General features: G+C 38.4%; 1 protein-coding gene across 2 annotated transcripts in view; it reads left to right on the top strand.

Annotated features, from left to right (window-relative positions):
* Positions 1 to 19497, top strand: part of MAN2A1 (mannosidase alpha class 2A member 1) — a 166153-nt gene extending 146656 nt beyond the window's left edge. For both annotated transcript variants that reach the window (XM_081054556.1, XM_081054557.1), the window contains exons 20-22: positions 5535 to 5729; positions 14613 to 14723; positions 16709 to 19497. In XM_081054556.1, coding sequence (XP_080910682.1) covers positions 5535 to 5729; positions 14613 to 14723; positions 16709 to 16861 — 459 coding nt within the window. In that variant the 3' untranslated portion in view covers positions 16862 to 19497. The remainder of the gene's footprint in view (positions 1 to 5534; positions 5730 to 14612; positions 14724 to 16708) is intronic.
* Positions 19498 to 20261: the final 764 nt, after the last annotated feature.

The raw sequence follows: 20261 nt of genomic DNA, 5'->3' as shown, positions 1-20261 counted from the left end.
GTTTCTAAGGGCACCTCACACTCGACATATCCAAGATCACTCTCATGATCTCCCTATCCCCCAAACCTGGCCCTTTTCCGTCGTTCCCTCTCTTGGTGACTAGCACCACCTCCCATCCAGTGCCAGCCACCTAGGAGTCATTTCTCATAGACACTCTTCCCTAAGTGGCCATTCTCTCACAACAGTAGTCACCAGTGCTTGGCTATCTCATTGCCTAAATACTGTATTTCAAATCTATATAGACTTGGTTACTTTAATTACCCTACTCTAAGCTAATATTGTGTGTCTCCTGGATCTAGCCTACACACCTGCTCTGCGGCCCTCTTCCTGCCATATTGGTTCTGAACCAAGGAAGCCGTGTTTTCGTTTTCTTTTTAAATCCAATCTACCCCCCTGCTTAACCTCTCTGATGTCTTCTCCTTGCTCTTGGTGTAAAAACCAAAATCTATTACAGCCTACAGAGCATCTCCTGATATAGACTCTGCCTGTCCCCCATCCTCATCTAGAATGACTCGCACTGTTTCTGCTCTGGGTCCACTGGTTTCCTTTCCGTTCCGTATTTCCCATGCACCCAACCCCCATAGCACCTTTGTACAGGGTTTTTCATCCCCTTTGCCCAGGGGACTCTTAGTTCAGATCAGAGTTCACTTTGTCAACTGCTTCTGCTTGACCAGGTCAAATCTCTTCTATGCTCGCTCAGACCTGTGCATCTCCCCTTCATCTGTGTTTGTGATTATTTGATGATTGTCTTTCTTTTCCTTTGGACCATAAACTCCCTGAGAGTAGGGGTTATGTCTCTCTGCTTCTAGGCTGTCCCTAGCAGAGGAAGGAAGTAACCAACATGTGTTTCATGAATGAATAACAAATAATCTAAATGAGAGAGTTGTGATAGTACACTGTATTTGTCACAGTTAGTGCTTTCTGCCTTTCATCATATGCATGTTCTGTTTCTCGTACTGGATTCCAGGAACTTGTCTACCTCATTTCCATGTACCCCACAGTGCCTCCTTGTCTATAAGTCAAATACTAGTTGATTGAATGAAATGACAACAGCTAATTAAAGCAAAGTGTTCTTCCAATATATAGAATCTTTCAAGAAAAATATTTTAACATCCATGTTACATGTCAAGATTTATACCAGTTCTTGGACTCATAGTTTAAATCAATTACTGACAAGATAGTGTAGGTTTAGGACCAAACCTACCTAGGAAAATCATGTGGAGTGATGGCAGCTACTGTTTTTTTTTTCTCTCTTTAAGATTTTTCTCTATATATAGACACTAATTTGCAAAACTTGTTAACTATGGCAATAAGGATTTTCATGTCAGATCTATAAAGCTTTCACTTAGAAGTTAAATAATTTGTTTAGTCCCCTTTAAAACTCCTCGGAGATTAATTGATTTAAATTTGATCCAATGTTTTTATAATCCTATGTTGGTTAAATTTTTCATTTGCTCAGCTATAGATTCTTGGGCTTAAGTCAATAGTTTCTTCTAAATAAAAAAACGAACTAGAGAAGAGAAAATACATTCTAATTTCTAGTGAAATTGATTAGAAAGATTTTTGATAAAGAAATATTGCATATCATATAACTTACATTTTCTACAAAGTGTTTTTATTTTCAACAGAGACTCAATGTCTAAAATATTGATGGTAGAAACTGAGGTGGGGAGACATACCCCGGACAGGAAGGCATTTTAGTGGGAAGCCTTGAGCTTGCCCGAGCCTCATGGGAGTATTCCTGGGTGGCTATATAGAAGTGAGTCCTGTTCTCGAGTGTTCCACAGAGAGGCAGTGAGTGTAAGGACTGAAATGATCATCGCTGTGAGATGTACAAATGCCCGGCAGAGGACTATGGCTTCATGAGGTTGACCATCACCCATGGTTATGATGCTCAAAGGTCAACGGAAATGGAAAATAGGAATTGTCACTTTGGCGTTGACCCTTTACGACTTGTTTCTTTGACTCTTGCTCCCTACCATCTTTATGCTAGCAACTAGTATAGTAAAGGAGGCACTGAGTTAGAAATGAGAAGGACTGGTATAGCAAAGGCAGTATTAAACTGGACTTAGAAGCACTGGAAGTGTTCAATTGTTACAGTTGTATCATTTTACCTCTTGAAACCAGTTCTTTACATATAAGGAACGGAAGTTAGGAGAAATCAGATGAAAAGCTCAAATGCTTATAGGGCTCAGGAGAGTGATGGCAGGAGGGAGATGGGTCAGGTTTGGGGGCAAATGCTTCAGCAAAGTAACCAGAGGACCTGTGGTGAACATGACACACATCCACCTGGGAGCTACCGCTCAGCTCCATGTGATTGTTTCCACGTGGGAATGTGGGGGCCCAAGGTAACTTGAATTTCCACTGTTTGGGGTAAAAAAAAACACGAACAGTTACCCGTTTGGGGGTGTTTTTAAATTGTTTTTCATGATTTTAATGTGAAATCTTCTGGAATATTTTTTTCTTTCTATTTTGAGAATTGACTGGGGGGGAAAATACCATGCAGACCTACCCTATCATTTCTGTAGTCAAATTAGAACACCAGGCTTCAGCTTGTGCTATATGATATTTATCTCCAAATCTTTAGATTCAACATATTTTCATTCTTTCTTCTTTTTACTCTGTCTTTTTATTCCATCCTTCTCCCCTACAATATTTTTCTTTATTTATTTATGTTGCATTTGCTTGACACATTATCAAGTTCCCACCGTGTGTCGTCAGGTCCTACTGAATGAATAAAGGTGACTAAAAAAATGACATCTTCTTATCGTACATAATTTAGCAGGTTTTGATGTAGATGAAATGGAAATCTTTGATGTTTTGGGGTAAGGTAACTCAAGTGGGCATAATGAAAGGCACCAAGGAGCCTGACAAGAAGTTTGACTTGTGAAATAAGGGCTGGAACCCAATGGAGAGGATCTCAATTTGGTGTGATTTGGATCAGAATAAGCTGGAAACTATTTTTAATTTTACACATGCTGCAAGGAGAAAGCTAGACTTGCGCAGTCCCAAGCCTTCCAACCAACAAAAAAACAAATAATGTTTATAATTGTATATTAGTTGTTACAAGGTTGGGGAATTCATTTATAGCTCAAACAAACTTAAAATTTCCAATAGCAAACACATTTTATACACTTTGGGATTATGATAAGGTTACAGTTAAAAGATTACCTTTCTAGGAGATTAATTAAAGCAGTGATAACTGAACAGTTAAATATTTTGTTGAGCCCCTTGTTGCTATAAATATGTTAAGAAAGTGTGTGAATGATGGAGCCTTCCGTGAGACTTTGCACTACCCGGCCTGGCCAGCTTCAGGCAATGTTGTGTATTGAAGGTGCTCTTAGGGCACTGAACTTCCTCTCTTCTCTAAACTTCTCCCCTTTCCTTCTATAAACTTCTCTTCCTTGTCTTGCTTAGTACAGTCAATGAATGGCACAGTTCTTGAATTCTCAGAGTATTTATATGCATGATATTGGTTCCTTTGACAAGACTTTTCATTAACATGTTTTTGAGTCTGAATGTTGGTTTTTAATCAAAAACGAGTTAAAGGATGAGGTTTATACTTTTGATTCCAAAAGGAGCTCTGTTCTTCTAGAATGTTGGAAAGATGTATGGGCTGGCAATTCCCAGCACAAGTCCACAGAGCAGTGTGGGACTGATTCCATGAACTTCACCTGAGGCAGGGGGGCATTTAAGTTTCACTTTCCCAGGGCCCCACTTTCCCAGGGCCCCACCCCATAGGGATCTATGTTTTTTCAAAGCTCCCCAAGCCATTCTGATGTGTGGAGAATTTGGGGGAAGCATTGAAAATTAGGTGAACTGATTTGAGTTTGGCAGAAAGGTAAATATGGCACATTACTGCTTCTAAAATATAAATAATCCATCAAGAAATACCCCATCTTCTCCCTGAAGTATCTGGGGATTCCTCCAAGAGCGTAGAACAAAGCCAGAGAGCTTTTTCTGAATGTTTCTTGACCTCGAATGGACTTAACCCCTCCCGAATTTGATAAGGCAGGGGTTTTCCTTTCTATTAGAACTTTTCATCTTTATTACTCAAAAGTGATTTTGTCAGCAATCTTGACCTAGATTATGAAGTTCTTTGATCTTGCAGTACATTTAAAGCGTCTTGTTGAAAATGTTTCCTCTCTAGTCATGTTATTCTACAAGCTGCATTAAATTTCAGTATTTTTGGAGAATATTATTTCATATGCTTTATTTAATCTTTCCTTTAAAAAAGAAGATGGAATGGATACATTTTTGTACAACTCTTTGAGATCTCTTTTTGTTTTCTTTTTCTCAGTGTCTTATTATTGCAGTGTCCCTCTGCTGTCTTTAATTGTGTGTTTTTTTTTCTCTCTCTCTCTCCATGGTCTAAATTGTAATGACATCTACAGTTTGCTCCTGGCAAGATGCTTGTCACTCTTCACTAACACCCTCTGTTCAGTGCTAATCTGACACTCTTGAATTTTAAGCTCTGTATCTTCTATAAGTCCTATCTTTTCACACAGATAAGTAGCCAAGCCTTTCATTTGAGCCTTGTATTACAAAAAGGATGCAACATCTGAAGATGTCAGTGAAATAGTCATTTTAAAAATAAGATACAAAATTAAATTTGCTACAAATATCACTGGTGTTCAAAAGACCTTTCTGTATAAATTATTTTCTCTTCTTGCTTTTCTGGGTCTGCGTTTACATCTTAGGTATTATTGGTTAAGGTTCTACTTAGTCATTAATTTAATTAATTGTGCATGTCATCCACCGTATGAACGTCCCCAGCCCTGGCAGACTTATTTAATGTTAAAACACTTGTCTGTAAGTACACATCATTGCAAAGACTAAAATATTTTTTAGATTTTAATGAATAATTGTATATCATGTAGATAAATGATAATTGTATAAGATATATAACAGTTCCTGTTTGGGGAATAGAGTGAAGCAACAATGATTTACCAAATTTATAGAAAATGGATGATCTGGTTATGCACCTGTGTTATTTAAAAACGTTATTTATTTTGAGAGTTTTTTTTTTAAATGCTATCATGGGTAACATTCATAAAACATAACTTTGGATCAACACATGGCTTTATGGTCTAATTAAGTGTATAAATGAAACCATGAGAATATGATGGGTAAATCCTGAGGGAAAAGAGATAACATTTGATGATGTGCAAAATACGTGAACACCCCAACCCATCTACTTAAGAGTTTTGTGGTAGGTTGAGAATTTCTTTAAAAAGTTTATCTAGTCCTAAAATCTTTGTGGAAAATGTTATCAGAATTTTTAATATTGAAGCAATGGAAAAGAGATATTTCTAAGCATATGAGTTCAGTGGACACTCTTCGTTTTCTTGTATTGTTTAGAACTGAACTTGGTAATCTGCTATGCCTTTTCTAAGACTCTTATTTATAAAATATAATAAAATCAAACAGCATATTTTTATATTTCTTCTCTATTTAATTCCTATTAGGTAATTCAATTAATATTATGAGAACTGCAAATACATAACTCTTAAGCATTTTCTTTTTTCTGACAGGAAGAAGAAAAGAAGTCGGTCAGTTATCCTTCCCTCCTTAGCCACATAACAACTTCTTTCCTGAATCACCCTGTCTTTTCAATGACAGAAAAGAACCCCGTACCCACCCTTCAGATGCTGGGTGAATTCTCTCCGTTACTGTCATCTTTGCCTTGTGACATTCATCTGATTAACCTGAGGACAATACAGTCAAAGGTATACTCCAAAACATATCTATAAAAATTACTTTTTATAATATACCTGATATAAGGGAGTAGGAAGAAGAAAAAATACTGTAAGTTTTACTATGCTTTGATTAAGAGGACTGCATTTTTATCGTTATACCTTACATTTAACTATTGCTCTATAGCTTAGAGCATATCCCAATAGTAATTTTATTATTATTATTATCATTCTCAGAAAAGTTCTGGATGGTGAGCAGGTTAGGGAATATCATCTTTCTTCTTCTTTTGGATAAGGAAGCTAAAGCTGGCCTGAGGTCACATAATTAGGAGATGGGAGAACCAGGCCTTAAGGTCAGCTCTACTGGCATTTTCCATTCATTTCATCTTATTAACCAGTGTTTCTCAGGAGCTAGTGAAATAGAAAGCAAAATGTTTAATTATTTCTGTATGAGAGGCTTTGTACATTTATAACTTTCTCCTGAAAATCACTGCAACCCAAACCTTTGCAGTGAGAAACCAACTATTTGGGGAAATGTAAAAATAAAGAGCAAGGGTAGGTTTTATTAGGTATAGAATTTTAATTCCGTAAGACTGCTTTAGTTTACATATATGTCTAGTTTTAAAGTCAGAGATTGCATTTGAAAAGAATAAAGATTAGACATTTGACATCATTTTCATGTTTTGTAGAGCTGTTTTGATGTTGTGAATTGACATACACTTAGCTAGAAATAGTAAGTAGTTATGGATTCTGTGGGAAAATATCTTATAATAAATGGCCTGAATATGAAAAGAACAGAATGTTCATGTTTGAAAACAACATAAGAGGAGAAAAAAAATGTTTAGTTTATAAACAAACAAATAAAGTAAGAAAAAATGCTTACAAATTTGGACATTTAGGGCTTTTAAAACTATGTACAAGATTAGGAACTTATGCGTGACTGTGTAGGAAAGGGTATACATATGGTTTGTAATGAATACAAGGGAATGTTAGAGGCCTGTGTGTGTATCTCTGTGTGTCAGAGGCTTGTTTGATCATGTGAGTGAACTTGAAAGATTTATTTCATGCCTGCTAGGTGCCAGTTTTACTGCCAAAGACACTAGGAATACAGTCATGAACAAAACAGACAATAGCTCCTGCCTTTCCGGAGCTTAGATTCTAGTGGGAGGAGTGAAATAATTAAAGAAGAAAAATAAGAGAAACCTATGACATGTTAGTTGGAGATAAGCGTTATGAAGAAAAAAGAGAAGGGCAATTCTAGAAGGTGATGCAAGTTTGAATAGGGTGATTGGAGCGGGCCCCACAAAAAAGGTGATAATGAGGAAAAAATTCTGAAGGAAGTCAGGGAATAAGAGACACACAGATTTCAGGGGGTAGAGTGGTCCAGACAAAGTAAAGAACAAGGATAAAAGCCCAAAGGCAGGAGATGTGGTCCGATGGAAGCTTGATGAAAGCGGGGCTTATTATATGCCTTATTATATCTCCCTACCTACAATAGTACGTGCATATAGTAGTAGGGACTCACTAATGATTTGTTGAATGAGCGAAGTCTTGTGAGTGTTCTTGATAGGATTCTGCTACAGTCTTTGTGTGTCTACCTTTTGGCTGAGTAAGAACACAATAGTGAGGGACAGCCTCCCTGAGCTAACCTGTCATAAAGTCAGGAACTAAAGAAAGAGAGGGATAGAGTAGAGGGCACCAAAGACTCTGGGCCTCAGGTTGCCACCTCCAGGCATACATGGTAGAGGACATTAGCAGCCTGAAGGATTCTGGGACTTCTGGGGTGCACAGTGGCCACTCTTCCTTAGCCTCACTTGTAGATGACTCCTTCCAAAGATTGCTCGAAAGTGATTGTTTTCTGGAAGCAGCTTCAGCTGACTGAAGTCAGTGGATTACCCTGGACAATCCAAGGCCGGCACTTGTTTTCCAGATCACCTCTTTATAGTGATTGCCTGCTCCTTTCATTCTCCCTGCTGTTGGCCACCTTCCTGCCACACTAATCCAATCACTCCTCAGATGAAAAATCCCATTGCCTACCAAATTGGTTCAGCCCTTGAGCATTCAAGCCCTATATAGTCTGGCCTCACTCACTTGGCCACTTGGCTTTCCATGTCTCTTCTCACCTTTGAACAGGTGTGCCACCTTCGCTCCCTGCTGGCTGCGTGACTGCTGACTCAGCTACCATTTATAAAATGGGGCTGCTATCAGCTATGCCTACTTCAGGTCTGTTGTGAGAAACAAGAAATAATGCTGTGAAAGCCCTTTGAAAACAGAAGTGCTTTGTGAACATGCATTGTTATCCTGATGATGTTTACAGGGTATGCTAGCTCAGGTGCAAACTAGGGTTTTAGCAGAGGGCATACAAAGCAATTGAACAACTTAGATATTTGACCAGAAGATTAAGAACTGAAATGTTAACGCCTAATGATAACAATCATTCTGGCACATGATCAGAACTAAATATTTGGGGCTGTCTGCATTATATCAATTGTTAAAAGTTCCTATGTTAGCCTTTGACACTTAGCACATATTTCTAATGGTTGTTTACAAGCTCACTATTAATTCAAAGGGATTGATTGGTCCATTCAAAAATCGCTTCTTTAAAGAATTATTCTCTGTCCTCTAACCTCTGATAACAGGAAAATAATCATCGAAGGAAGCTGATAGACATATTGCTTTGAAGAAAGCTTGGTGCTTAAAAGGTGTCAAGTGTAATTCCATGGTTATTCTAAAAGAAAGACAAAAATGACTCAATGCATAAATCCAGAAGTCAGACCTGTACATTTTGGATTGTGTTCCTGTTGTACGCTGGCAGTTCTCAGCATACAGTAATGAGTTATTCACTGGAGATCGCAATGCATTTTTCCCCATTGAAATAATGTCAACCTAGGGGTTGGGTTCCAAGCAAAACCGGAGGTCTACATGGCCTATGTCTAAGTAAGCATTTTCCTAACCACCACCTCACAGTGTTTCCATGAATAATCTGCCTGAGGACCACCTTGTATTGATAAGGACACTTCTCTCTTCTAGCCTGGTGTCCTCTATCAGCAGCAGGATGGGGACACTCCTGCTTCCCCATCACCCAGGCTGCTGTCTGAATGTTCTTCAGTTCTACACCTCAGCCTCCCATAGTCCTCATGGAGAAAGGAGTGATGGGCTCAAACAACAGTGAGAAGTGGGGGACCTGGGGGGCTGGAGATGGGCTAACCCACTGCGGTGGTTCACCAGTTCCAGCTTCCGGTCCTCAGAGTCACTGTGTCCAGGTCATACTGGGGAGACTTCAGAAAAGAGACTTTTACAAATTTCTCCATCTCTGAGATTCTGATTGTGTAGGTCTGGGGTGGAGAGCCTAGGAATTAGTAATTTTAAAAAACTCTCCTCCTAATTGAGTTATTTCCTTTTGCTAAATTGGGAAAGTAAGGGCTGGAAAAATTAAGTAATGAAAATAAAACTGTCCAGCAGTAAAAGGCAAAATCAGGACACATATCCAGGTCTGCTGAATCTGAGTAGTGTACATGGCCTCAGCGGGTAGGTAGTATTTGACTTTTTAAGGGTTGCTAAATCTTTTCCTCAAAGTCTGGTTTTTCAGGAATTGTTCTATATGGGTAGATAATGTTATGTTTTTATGTAAGCATATCTTGCTTTTCTACTTCATGTATATTTTTGGAAAAAAAATAATTATATGTCCTGTACATTTGTAGTCGGCTGAAGAGGGGAACAAATATCTCTTGAAACCCCTCCTCACAGCATGCTGGTCACCCCAACATGTTCCAGCCACTGTCTAGAAATTTAACTGTTAGTCTTCTCATCCTATAGGCTCGGTCCCCAACTTTCTTCTCTTTACCACTCTCTTTTCTTGCACTGTCAAGAACTTGAGGTATTAAAAAGAAGCTTCTGTAAAAGTTTGAAAACTGGGGAACTGGAACACTGGTCATGTGCACTAAATGGGAAAGCCATGTCATTGGGAAAGGGTCATGATTAAGGGAGAAAGGAATCTTGGTAGAGAGGATGCCGGGAGAATCTCATGGGAGGAAGGACCATGAATCAGGATTCTGTAGGCTAGAATTATAGGTCCAGCCTGGAATGCTAACATTCCAGGGACAAGGAAGACCTTGATTAAGCCATTGGGCTAGGCTTCCCAGAGCCAATTTGCTTTGATGTTTTGATCAATGATATGTAACTTAACTATCGTTTTTTCAGATTACTTCTACTTCTTTTATGTTCGTATGTATTTTTATGTATTTATGTATGTATAGCTTTATATCTACCTCTATATCTGTGTTTAACTCTTTATTCTGTATAGAATTTCTTTTGGTTTGTGCTTAACTGTTTCTTGAAAATAGTTAACCAATCATTTCAACATCAGCATCACTTACTATATAAGATTTTCTATCCTGACTTGTTTACACCACCCCCTTCATTTCTTATAAGAGATGGTTTACAGTTTTTACTTTATTTTACCTTTCTTATAAGAATTGATTGGTGCTTTATTGATCTCCTTAGCTTCTGGAAAGGTGAAAATTGTGGGGGGGAAAAATCCCTTTGTTGTACATATCTAAGAACCACCATTCACCTTTCCCTTTCTGTCATGTTATCTTGTTGATCAAAACAGGATAACTGTTATAGGACATTTTAATGAGTGCCCTGGAAAATGAATTTCTACTGGTTATTTCCTGTTTCAGAACTTACAATAGAGTTTGCAATTTCCTAACCTTTCCAGCTGTCAGAATGCACTGAAATATGAGTATTGCTAGGCATTTTTAAAGAATCTGAGCAGGTAGGAGAAATTTTCCCACCAGGTGGTTAGCCATGCCTTAATCTATATACACCTTACACATACTATGAGGATGGTGGGGGTCACATCCTCCTGGAGAATTTGGTCTAATTTATAGCTCCTCTTTTCTCAGAAAAAAAAAAATGTGTGAACGTATAGTGTTTACAGTAATTTCCAGGAGTTTACTGATTTATGATCCTAACATTACTAATAAGCAAATCAATTTCTTTTGTTGTGAGACAGGAATAGCACAAATCTCACATTTTGGGTTCTCATGCATTTTGGTAGAAATAGGCGCTTGCCTATTTCTTAGGAGAGACTGTCATATGCATGTGTACTTTTCAGAATGGACTTAAATCCTGTTTAAAATGGAATGGATGGGTGGATGGATAGAGATTATAATTTCTAAAACTTACTTTCTGAATTGAAACATGATAAATCATGGTTTTAGCTCTGCTGGGTCCATTAATTAAATGCTCCCTTTTAGCAGCCTCACATCAGAGGGTGATCTCCTTTAGTCTATAGGCTTTTGTTATGTTATGTCAAAAGTAGTCCTCCCCTTTCCTCCCAGCTGACCTCTGTGAGCACCAGTTCCTCGTTAGAGCAAAGGCAGGAAAATAGAGTTGTTTGGAGCACAGACTTTGGAGTCAAACTGTCAGGATTTCAGTGAATCCCTTCTACCTGCCATCTGGGTGACACAGCATGTCCCTTAATTCTCAGAGTCCCGATTTTCTCATTCATATCATGGCAATGGTAATAGTACGCACCTTAGAGAGGTGGATTAAGTGAGGTGATGCTTGTAAAGCATTGAGAACAGCATCTGGCGCATAGTGCTTGAAAAATAAAGGTTCTCAACTAGAACAGTTCAGTCATGTCCAGTTGTGATTGTTACTAATAATGACGTAAAAATGTCGGCACATTTTTTAATAAATGGGAGAACATTGACATTTATTACCAGAGTAAATCTTGATATCATTTTGACTTGTATTCCTTATATACTTTGTTAATAATGCCTCATATTTTATTTGAAACAACATACCTAAAGTTGTCTCTGTGCCAGGCATCATGCTGAGCCTATTTCTGAGAGCCTTTTTAGCTCTCACAACAACACTGTGAAGGTAGGCAATACTTGTACTCCGTCTTATAGAAGAGGAAACTGACCTAGTGATGGTAGGTGACTTTTAAGGTCACACTGACTTTTTAAAGGCAGTAAAGGTGATGCTGGGAGGTACACTCAGCATGTCTGACTCCAGTTCCCTATCCAAAACCTTATGCTACCTATTTGCATGGGAACAAAAGGGGAGCGATAGTGTAGAAAATGTTGAGGAATACACTGCCTGTTTTTCTCTTGTCTACTCAATAATCATGGGACAGAGAATACACTAACCATTCTTGGGAAAAGATCATGAAGGGCTAATATAGAGTCATTAGAGATAACTGCTATTTGAGTATGAGAGAATGCTTTGTGGTAGGGATGTTCCTGTACATTTACATAAATTGATGCAAACTTGTATGTCACCTCAACGACTTCAGAGGTTAAGATGAAATGAGTTAATCCATGGAAACCATTGCACAGGGTCTGGCATACAGCAAGTGCTCAGTAAGTGTCAGCTGCAATTACTGTTACTATCACTGTGGCTGACCCTCAAGCCACAACTCTGACGTAGTTCCCTGAATTTTCAAAGGCGAAGTGATATTTGCAGTCACATAACTGGTTTGTGGTGGAACAAAACCTTGCCTCTGATCTTGCTTTCTCTCAGCCTGTGGGCTTTGTTCTGCAGGCAGACCCCCTTCTCCCACCCTCTATCCAGTCACTAGAGAAGCCTCACAGGCCCCGCTTCACTGAGGAGCTGCGTGTTGGTTTATCACCTGAAATAAGTTGTGTAATGGATTTTCCCTGTGCGACTCGGGGACATCCAAGCCTTCCTGCACAGATTCAGCTGCAACTGTGGTCGCATCTGTTTTACAACAACACTTCATTTGAAACTCACCTAGCACAGTGCTTGGTGCAGTTTCAAAATGTGTGAATTGTCTTCCCCACATCCTCCCCTTCTTTTCTGAGCTCCAGATATTACTTATACATTAATGAATGTAAAAATAGGTTTTTCAAAATCTCTTTGCTCTCCTAGAGTCAAATACCATGACTCCATGGTATTTTCAGCAGGTTAACTCAATACCGTGACTCCATGAAGAAGGTGGACGTGCATTAGCTCCATTTTACAGATGAGGAAACTGATGCTTCGGAAGATTAAAAGAGTATTCTAAGGGTTCACAATTGGCACGTGACAGAGTCCTCTTTGTTATTCTTCTGGATATCTCATGTATATAATAAAGGAAAGATTTTCAGGATTTCTTAGGTGCTATTTTGAGATTGTGTGAAATCTATGGAAATTTCATTAGAAATCTTTATCCTGTGATTTCAACTTGCTGTGTATATCGTGTCGTCCTGCGAGGACTCAGAATTCCTTAAATGACTATTTTCTCTTCCTTCAAACAAAATCTTAGCAGTGCCACTGCAAAATACCAGTGTGACATGTCATAAAACAGGTTATTCCAGCCAAGAATCTGAGGTGAGGAGGGCTGTAAATTGTTCAGGCACATAAAAATCAAATCAGTGGTGGGAGTGCTGACAGCTAGCCAGAAAAGACGTCTCTATAGCACATTAAAAAATCTTGCCCCTTGTTGAGGATGTTCAAGAATTGGGGCATATTCATATCTGTGGCCACGGAAGGAAAAGAAAGGATTATTTTCATCACCATATCAGTGCCAGGCAGCGCACGGCTATCCTTGAATAACTACATTTAATTTTTCCAAGGAGTTTTCATTCATTTTGCTTATTACCATAAACATCTTCCCACTTTAAGAAACATAAGATTTATCAAGATAATTGTTATTTAAAATATTAAAAGTCCTGAACCATTTATGACTTCAATGAATATAAGAAATGTGATTGCAATAAAGTGTATACAGGTAGACCTCAGAGATATTGCGCGTTTGGTTCTAGACCACCGCAATATAGCGAATATTTCAATAAAGTAAGTCACACAAATGTTTTGGTTTCCCAGCGCATATAACAGTTAACTTTGCACGCTACTATAGTCTATTAAGTGTGCAATAGCCTTATGTCTAAAAAGACAATATACATACCTTATTGAAAAATACTTCACCATTACAAATTTTTAACCATCAGCAAATTGTAATCTCTTTTTGCTGGTGGAGGGTCTTGCCCTAATAACATCAGTGATCACTGATCACTGAAGCATCTCAGCAAATATAATAATGAAAAAGTTTAAAATATTGCGAGAACTACCAAAATATGACACAGACACAAAGGGAGAAAATGCTGTCAGAAAAATGTCACCGATAGACTTGCTCGACTCAGGGTGGCCACAAACCTTCAATTTGTAAAAAACAATGTCTGCAAAGCACAATAAAACGAGGTATGCCTCTACTGACCTCTATAGCTGTCTTGTCATGTTTAGTATTTTTCTTTTTGCCTGCACAAGAATAGCTTCTGTAATATGAATTTAAATGATACTCCAAGCTAATAAATGTGGTTGGCCTAGCAAGTGATAAGCATAACTAATTCAGATGTCTCATATAAAAATAATGAACTTAATTTAGATAATAATAAATTTAGTAATACGTTAAAGGTGAAAATGTTAATTTAATTAGCAAAAAATTAGTATTTGATAAAGAAACATGTTTCAGTTTTAAGGTGGATGATAATGTCATTCAGTGACCTGATAAGGACTGAATTTGGGTACTTTATTCAACTGATACATGTGTTAAAAATAAATAAAAATGAAATGCTTTATTTGAAGAAACTTTGATAAAACAGTGTATAATATGTGGATGAAAGGAAACCGAAGTCCTCAAGAACTGTGGGGAGACCACAGCCTGAGGTGACTTGGGAACCTAGAACATACTATCACCTGACTCCTTGGGGGAGGGGTCCGGGCTGCAGCAGGTGGATGAGGGCACTGCTCACGGAAGCTGAAAGGAAATGCTTTTGCCTGGCTTCCCTGCTTAATCAAATGAGCCTGTGTGGTTTGGAGATACATCAAGACAGCGGAGGGTGCAGTCGTGGCAGTGTTTGTTTTAAAGTCACTGTGGCATGTTGGCACTCTGCTCATTCGCAGGTGGATGGCAAGCAATCGGATGAGGCGGCCTTGATCCTCCACAGGAAGGGGTTTGATTGCCGCTTCTCCAGCAGAGACACGGGGCTGCTTTGCTCCACAACCCAGGGAAAGGTGAGAGGTTTTGTTGTTGTTGTTATTGTTTTGCTTATTGAATCAGTGTGCTCTGAAATCCTTCCTTTCCGCAAGTAATCCTGACAATAATGTGTCATTGCCTTTTCCCTGACTTGTTCCCCTCAGCTGCAAATAAGCTCAAGTCTCCCCATCTTAAGAAAGCACTTTCTCAACCTTTAGTCTCCTCTCCTCGTCAGTATCAAAATGCACAGCCGGAGCATGTGCTCGGTGGAAGACAACACTCTCATTGATCCTTAGGCCTTCATTTCCCACCTACAAGCATCTTCTCCCCAGCCACCCCACATACGCCCTCCTCTCCTGGACGTATTGATGTAGGATCTAGTTCACCAATGGCAAGCATGAGTCCTAGAGGGGCCAAGGCACGTTTTATATTAACTAAAGCGGATTAGGGCCGCAGTAGGGAGACACAAGGAGCAAGGAGACTGTGGCCAGTGGACTAATTCAGCAACTGCCCCTAAGGCAGCTGTACTCAGTTCCAATCATGATTCCCCGGGGAAACATGCAGGTTTACAAATGCTGATGAAGCCAGATTTGCATAGAAGTCCACCCTGTGCAGACCAAACAGATACTCTGGCTGACCACTGCTTGCTGGCTGCCCATTTTTGATTTCAAGTTGGTCTTGCTCACAGTTCCATCACACCTCTCCTTGGAAGAAAACAAACCTCCAGTCTTCTGCCTCTGGCTCTGGGGAGGCTGTCACTCCGAGAACACAGTCGGGCTGGTTCACACAGGCAGGTTTGCCCCACCAGGCAGCTCAGCTGACCCAGCTCTTGTCCAAAACCTTGTAGATCCGCTGTACACCTGATTCAAGTAGACCAGGGGTGCCCAAACAATGTATATACATGACTTGTAGTCATCTTTCGTGATTAGTATATATTATTACACTTTTAATACAGTTTTTCCTTTCTTAAAATGTGTATACATTTTTTGGCACTTTCTGTATATATACGCATAAGATTTTTATTAAAATATAGCTAACAATGTGCACAATAGGGGCAGGGTGAAAAGGGTGAAGGGATTAAGAAGTACAGATTGGTGGTTACATAATAGTCGTGGGGATATAAAGTAAAACATAGGGAATATAGTCACTAATACGGTAATAACTATGTATAGTGCCAGGTGGGTACTAGACTAGTCAGGGGGATCACTTCTTAAATTATATAAATGTCTAACCATTATGCTGTAACACCTAAAATCAAGTATGGGTTTCAACCCTACAAATTAGCATGTGCATAGGATCTGAAAAGAAGAGAAAATACTAGAGGGAGCCTAAGTCTGCTTAGATAAGCTCCATTTCTTTTACCTCACCCTGCATGGAGTTGGTGCTGAAACAGCACTGATATATTTGTTATTTTTTAAATTAGATTTGCACCTCTGCCTTATTGTTGATGATTCTAGTATACTTCATTGTGAACATTTGCAGTCAGACATTAAAGCATTGAGTCTTAAGAGGATTATAGGATCCAGGGAGACATATTCAAACAACCTCCCTTCCCGATAAATGGGACTCACTGACGTAAGGAGCCTTCTTGTGGCAGGGCTGTGTCCTGTCTCTTAGCTCTGCTGGAAACAGGAAAGAATGGTTGAGAACCACCTCTCTTAAGGGTCAGTGTTGGCTGAAAGAAGATGAGATGTTTTCAAAGTTTGTTGGCCAATACATGTCCTTTCTCTTACTGAAAAAGTGGCCCCTGCACGTTAAGTTCTCAAGCAGTGCAGAACGGGAATGCAGCACAAGTCACCCTCGTCCTGTTACCAGTTTCTTCCATCTCTCTCCAGGGACGGTCTATATATTTAAGCACGCACGAGTACATTTACTCGCCCTCCCTGCCTCATTTTTTGCAATGAAATTTCAAATATTTTGTTTTACTGTGTCTCATACTATTTTTCACTGATTATAAAGATGCATTACTAATCCTTTTTCAAAGTTGATCTAAATATGCAAATTTTTATTATTTATCTTTTAGATACTGGTTCAGAAACTTTTTAAGAAGTTTACTGTTGCCAGTCTCATACCGTCATCATTATCCTTGATGCATTCACCTCCAGACGCTCGAAATATAAGTGAGATCAACATGAGTGCCATGGAAATCAGCACATTCCGAATCCAGCTGAGGTGAACCTGGCTTTCAGATTTGGATTGGGAAGTATTGGCTTTTATATACTTCTTAATTTGACGTGCAATAAAGAAGCACATTATTTTAGCTTCTGGCTACTGTGAGAACATACATTCTGTTAATTTTTTTATTTTTTTGAACCAGTATAGTAAGAAAAAAAAAGCCATGCTATCAACCAGTTTTGTTTTTTTTTTTAAGTTCCTTCCATCAACTACCACCATCAGTATGAATTAATGCAACAAGCAAAGAAATATCTAAAGACAGCCTCTCAACAGATTGTATCTCAGGTTAAATGCTAACTAATTATATCTGTATTGGGGGTTGTGAAGAGATCATTGTGAGTATTCATGTGGCTAGTCCCTTGATAATTTTACAAAATGTCCATTTTTTATCAAAATGGAATAAGGTGGTAGGTAATAGCTAATGGCCAAAATGGTTGCAATCATTCATACACGTTAGAAAATTTGTGTGTGTTGAAATATGTGGAAAAGTGCAATCCATCAACCCTTATGATATACATAGTTGATTTTCACACCTTTTTCTAATGTACCACTTGACCCCTCCCTTCCTACCCTTTGTAAGTATTTCCAGAAATAACAGATTTTGAATCATTCAGTAGTAGAATAAGAGGCATATTTTCATTACTTGACAATGTGGGATAGGTGCAATTTATTCCATTGTCACTAAAATACAAGAAGCAATTCCATAGGTACCATAACCTATTTTAGGTACCACAAGGTGTCTTTTTACACAGCTCATTTGAATACAGATGTTCAGAGAAGGGGTTTTCTATTTTAAAAAATACCATATCAAAATAAATGTGCCTTATTTTTTTATAAGTCTTGTTAAATCTTTTGGTGTCCATATTACTGTCTGGGGAAGAGGGAAAATGGGGGTAGGAAAAGGATGTGGGTACTTTCTATGACACATAAATTGTAAAAATGTTGCCTGACATGCTGGCTACCTTCTGATCTGTTTTGTTAAATTTGTGGTGATATCACTCTAAACATTTTGACTATTTGAATGTACTGAGATTTCAGAAAACAAAACAAGGAAGAAAAATATTGTTAATTAAAATATGCTGCTGCCAAGGAGACTGCAACTTGAAGCAAGGATTTCATAACAAAAATCCACATACTGTTTCCATTTCAGAGGAATTAACCATATTGAAGAGAGAATGCTTTAAAATAGACCCTTTTTTGAAACCCACATATATGTAGCTCACCATGATTTATCATATTAAAGAATATGTTTGTTCAGTGAATTCCAAACTTTTGTATGTGTGTGCTAACCTCAAGGTGAAGTTCAAAGCCCATGTGCCATTACAGTATATTTGGTAAAATTTATTTGGGATCATTGTTAACTTTGACATTACAATAAAAACCACATTAGCAACATTTAGAACATTCAGTTTGGGTATAGAAAGGATTCTTTGAATATGTACACTTCTGAAAATTCTCTTTGTGTTAACTAATAGATTTAACATTACCTGACTTTAAACTTCACGTGCCTCCTGTCATTCCAACATCTTTATAGACAAATTAAAACCTAATTTCCGTTTCACCAGGTAGTCTGATTATCATCTGGATTTTTAAGATGCAGCTCCTAAGATTATTGTTAAGTTATGTTAAATTCATAAACTTCCTTCACCTTTAATAATTAAGGAAACAATACTGGTATTGATAAAGATATTACAAGGAAGTAATTTCATGCAATAAACATGTACTGTAAGTTTCTTTCCTCATTTTGGGGGGATAAACAGCTATAAACAAAACACTTTCTTTTTGTGGGCATCTGTAGATATTAGGATTGCCAGAAGGACATTCCAGGAATAAGATCAGTCTTTTCGTTGCATCTTAAAAGTAAAGCCTTCCTATGGGAGTTCACTGTGTTCTGTGGTTAAATGGGTGTGCTTTACTCATTCTGGAAATTCTGATCAGTTGAAATAAAAAATCTTGATGCAATAACAGTGGTTTTGCCACTTTGGGTTGTTTAAGATTGATCTGTCCCATGTCAGTCAGGTCTTATTCAGAGTGTGTTGCCACCAACTGTTCACAGGTAAAGCAGAAATTCTCTTTAGCCAGCAACTTTCTGCTTTTCATCTTTAGAATAAATTATCAGGGAAATGAAGAGAGGATGCTTTTGCTTCGGGCTGTGGTCAAGAACTGATTAATCAATTGAGTGTCTGGCACACACTAAAAACCATACACTTCAGTTGTGATCTTGGTGGCATATTTGTGTGCCTCGGTTTTATTACGTTTATTATCACAGATATCAGTTGACCAAGTAGTTCATTACTTTCTCCTTTGTTTTTTTTTTTTTTTTTTTTGGAAATTTTAATTTTGGATTATAACTGCAGTGTTTGAGAACTCAGCACCCTTGTTTTCTACAAATACTGATTAAAATTAAATGCTGTAAAGTGTGTTGTAAAACATTGTAATTACCTTTCCATGTCTTTGTTGTACTTGTGCCGAAATGTTTTCGCATTCCTTTGTCTAGAAGAAAATCTTTGCTTTCATTTTGATTATGTTGCTTACCTTGGAATCAACAGGTTTTGATATTTTCTCTTGGAAGATTTTATATCTTTTTTGGGACTATGTAATATAAGATCTCTAATAAAAGATAAATCTTATCATGTGCATGGTCCTCTAGAGTAGTTCTTAAATCGTATTTTGTACATATTAAACATCTTCAGGGGTAGGGTGGTGTAGTGTTTCTTTGTGAATAAGTTACTCCTTCTTCAGCTCAATTCTAATTAGAAAAGGTAGTTTTAGAAAGCAAGTGGCTGATGGGCTAGTGGTGCGATTCGCTTGTGGGTTTGGGATCACCTTGGAGTTTGGAGTCTAGCAACCTTCCCAGCAACACACTGCCCATGGGGCCTTCTGAGCCAATTAGGACGGGCAGATTGTGGTCAGATTCCGTGCATTCCAGGACAAAAATGAGGAGGACAAAAAGCCAAAGCATGATGCTGAGAAGGTCCATGTGAGCTGATCCACAAGGTAAAGCGGGTAGGAAGAGGGGTCTGGAGGCAGCTGGCCAGCCTGCTGGCCCTGACCACCACACAGCTCAGTGGCTCTAGGAGAGTTGCTTCAAAGCTGGGAGATGGAGGAGGGTGAAGCGTAAATATTCTAGAGGTTTGTATGGGGTAGCCAGGCAAACGATACATGCTAACTAGGAAGTTTGGACTTGTTTTGGGTGACTCATACAGTAAAGAGATTAATCAATTTGTAATCTGTATATGCCGAACTGTAAAAAAGCTAGAAAAATATTAATAAAAATCATCATCAGATAATGAAAATTATCTTTGGCTTCATATTTGATTATCAACGTGTCAGAATAATTTGAATATTAAAACCGGTAAAGAAAAATTTAACTTGGGTGGGCATGTGTGTACCTGCATCCT

The sequence above is a fragment of the Rhinolophus hipposideros genome, assembly GCF_964194185.1.
Source record: "Rhinolophus hipposideros genome assembly, chromosome: 7".
Taxonomy (NCBI): domain Eukaryota; kingdom Metazoa; phylum Chordata; class Mammalia; order Chiroptera; family Rhinolophidae; genus Rhinolophus; species Rhinolophus hipposideros.
The sequence above is the reverse complement of the archived record's forward strand: the minus strand, read 5'-3'. Positions and strand labels throughout refer to the sequence as shown.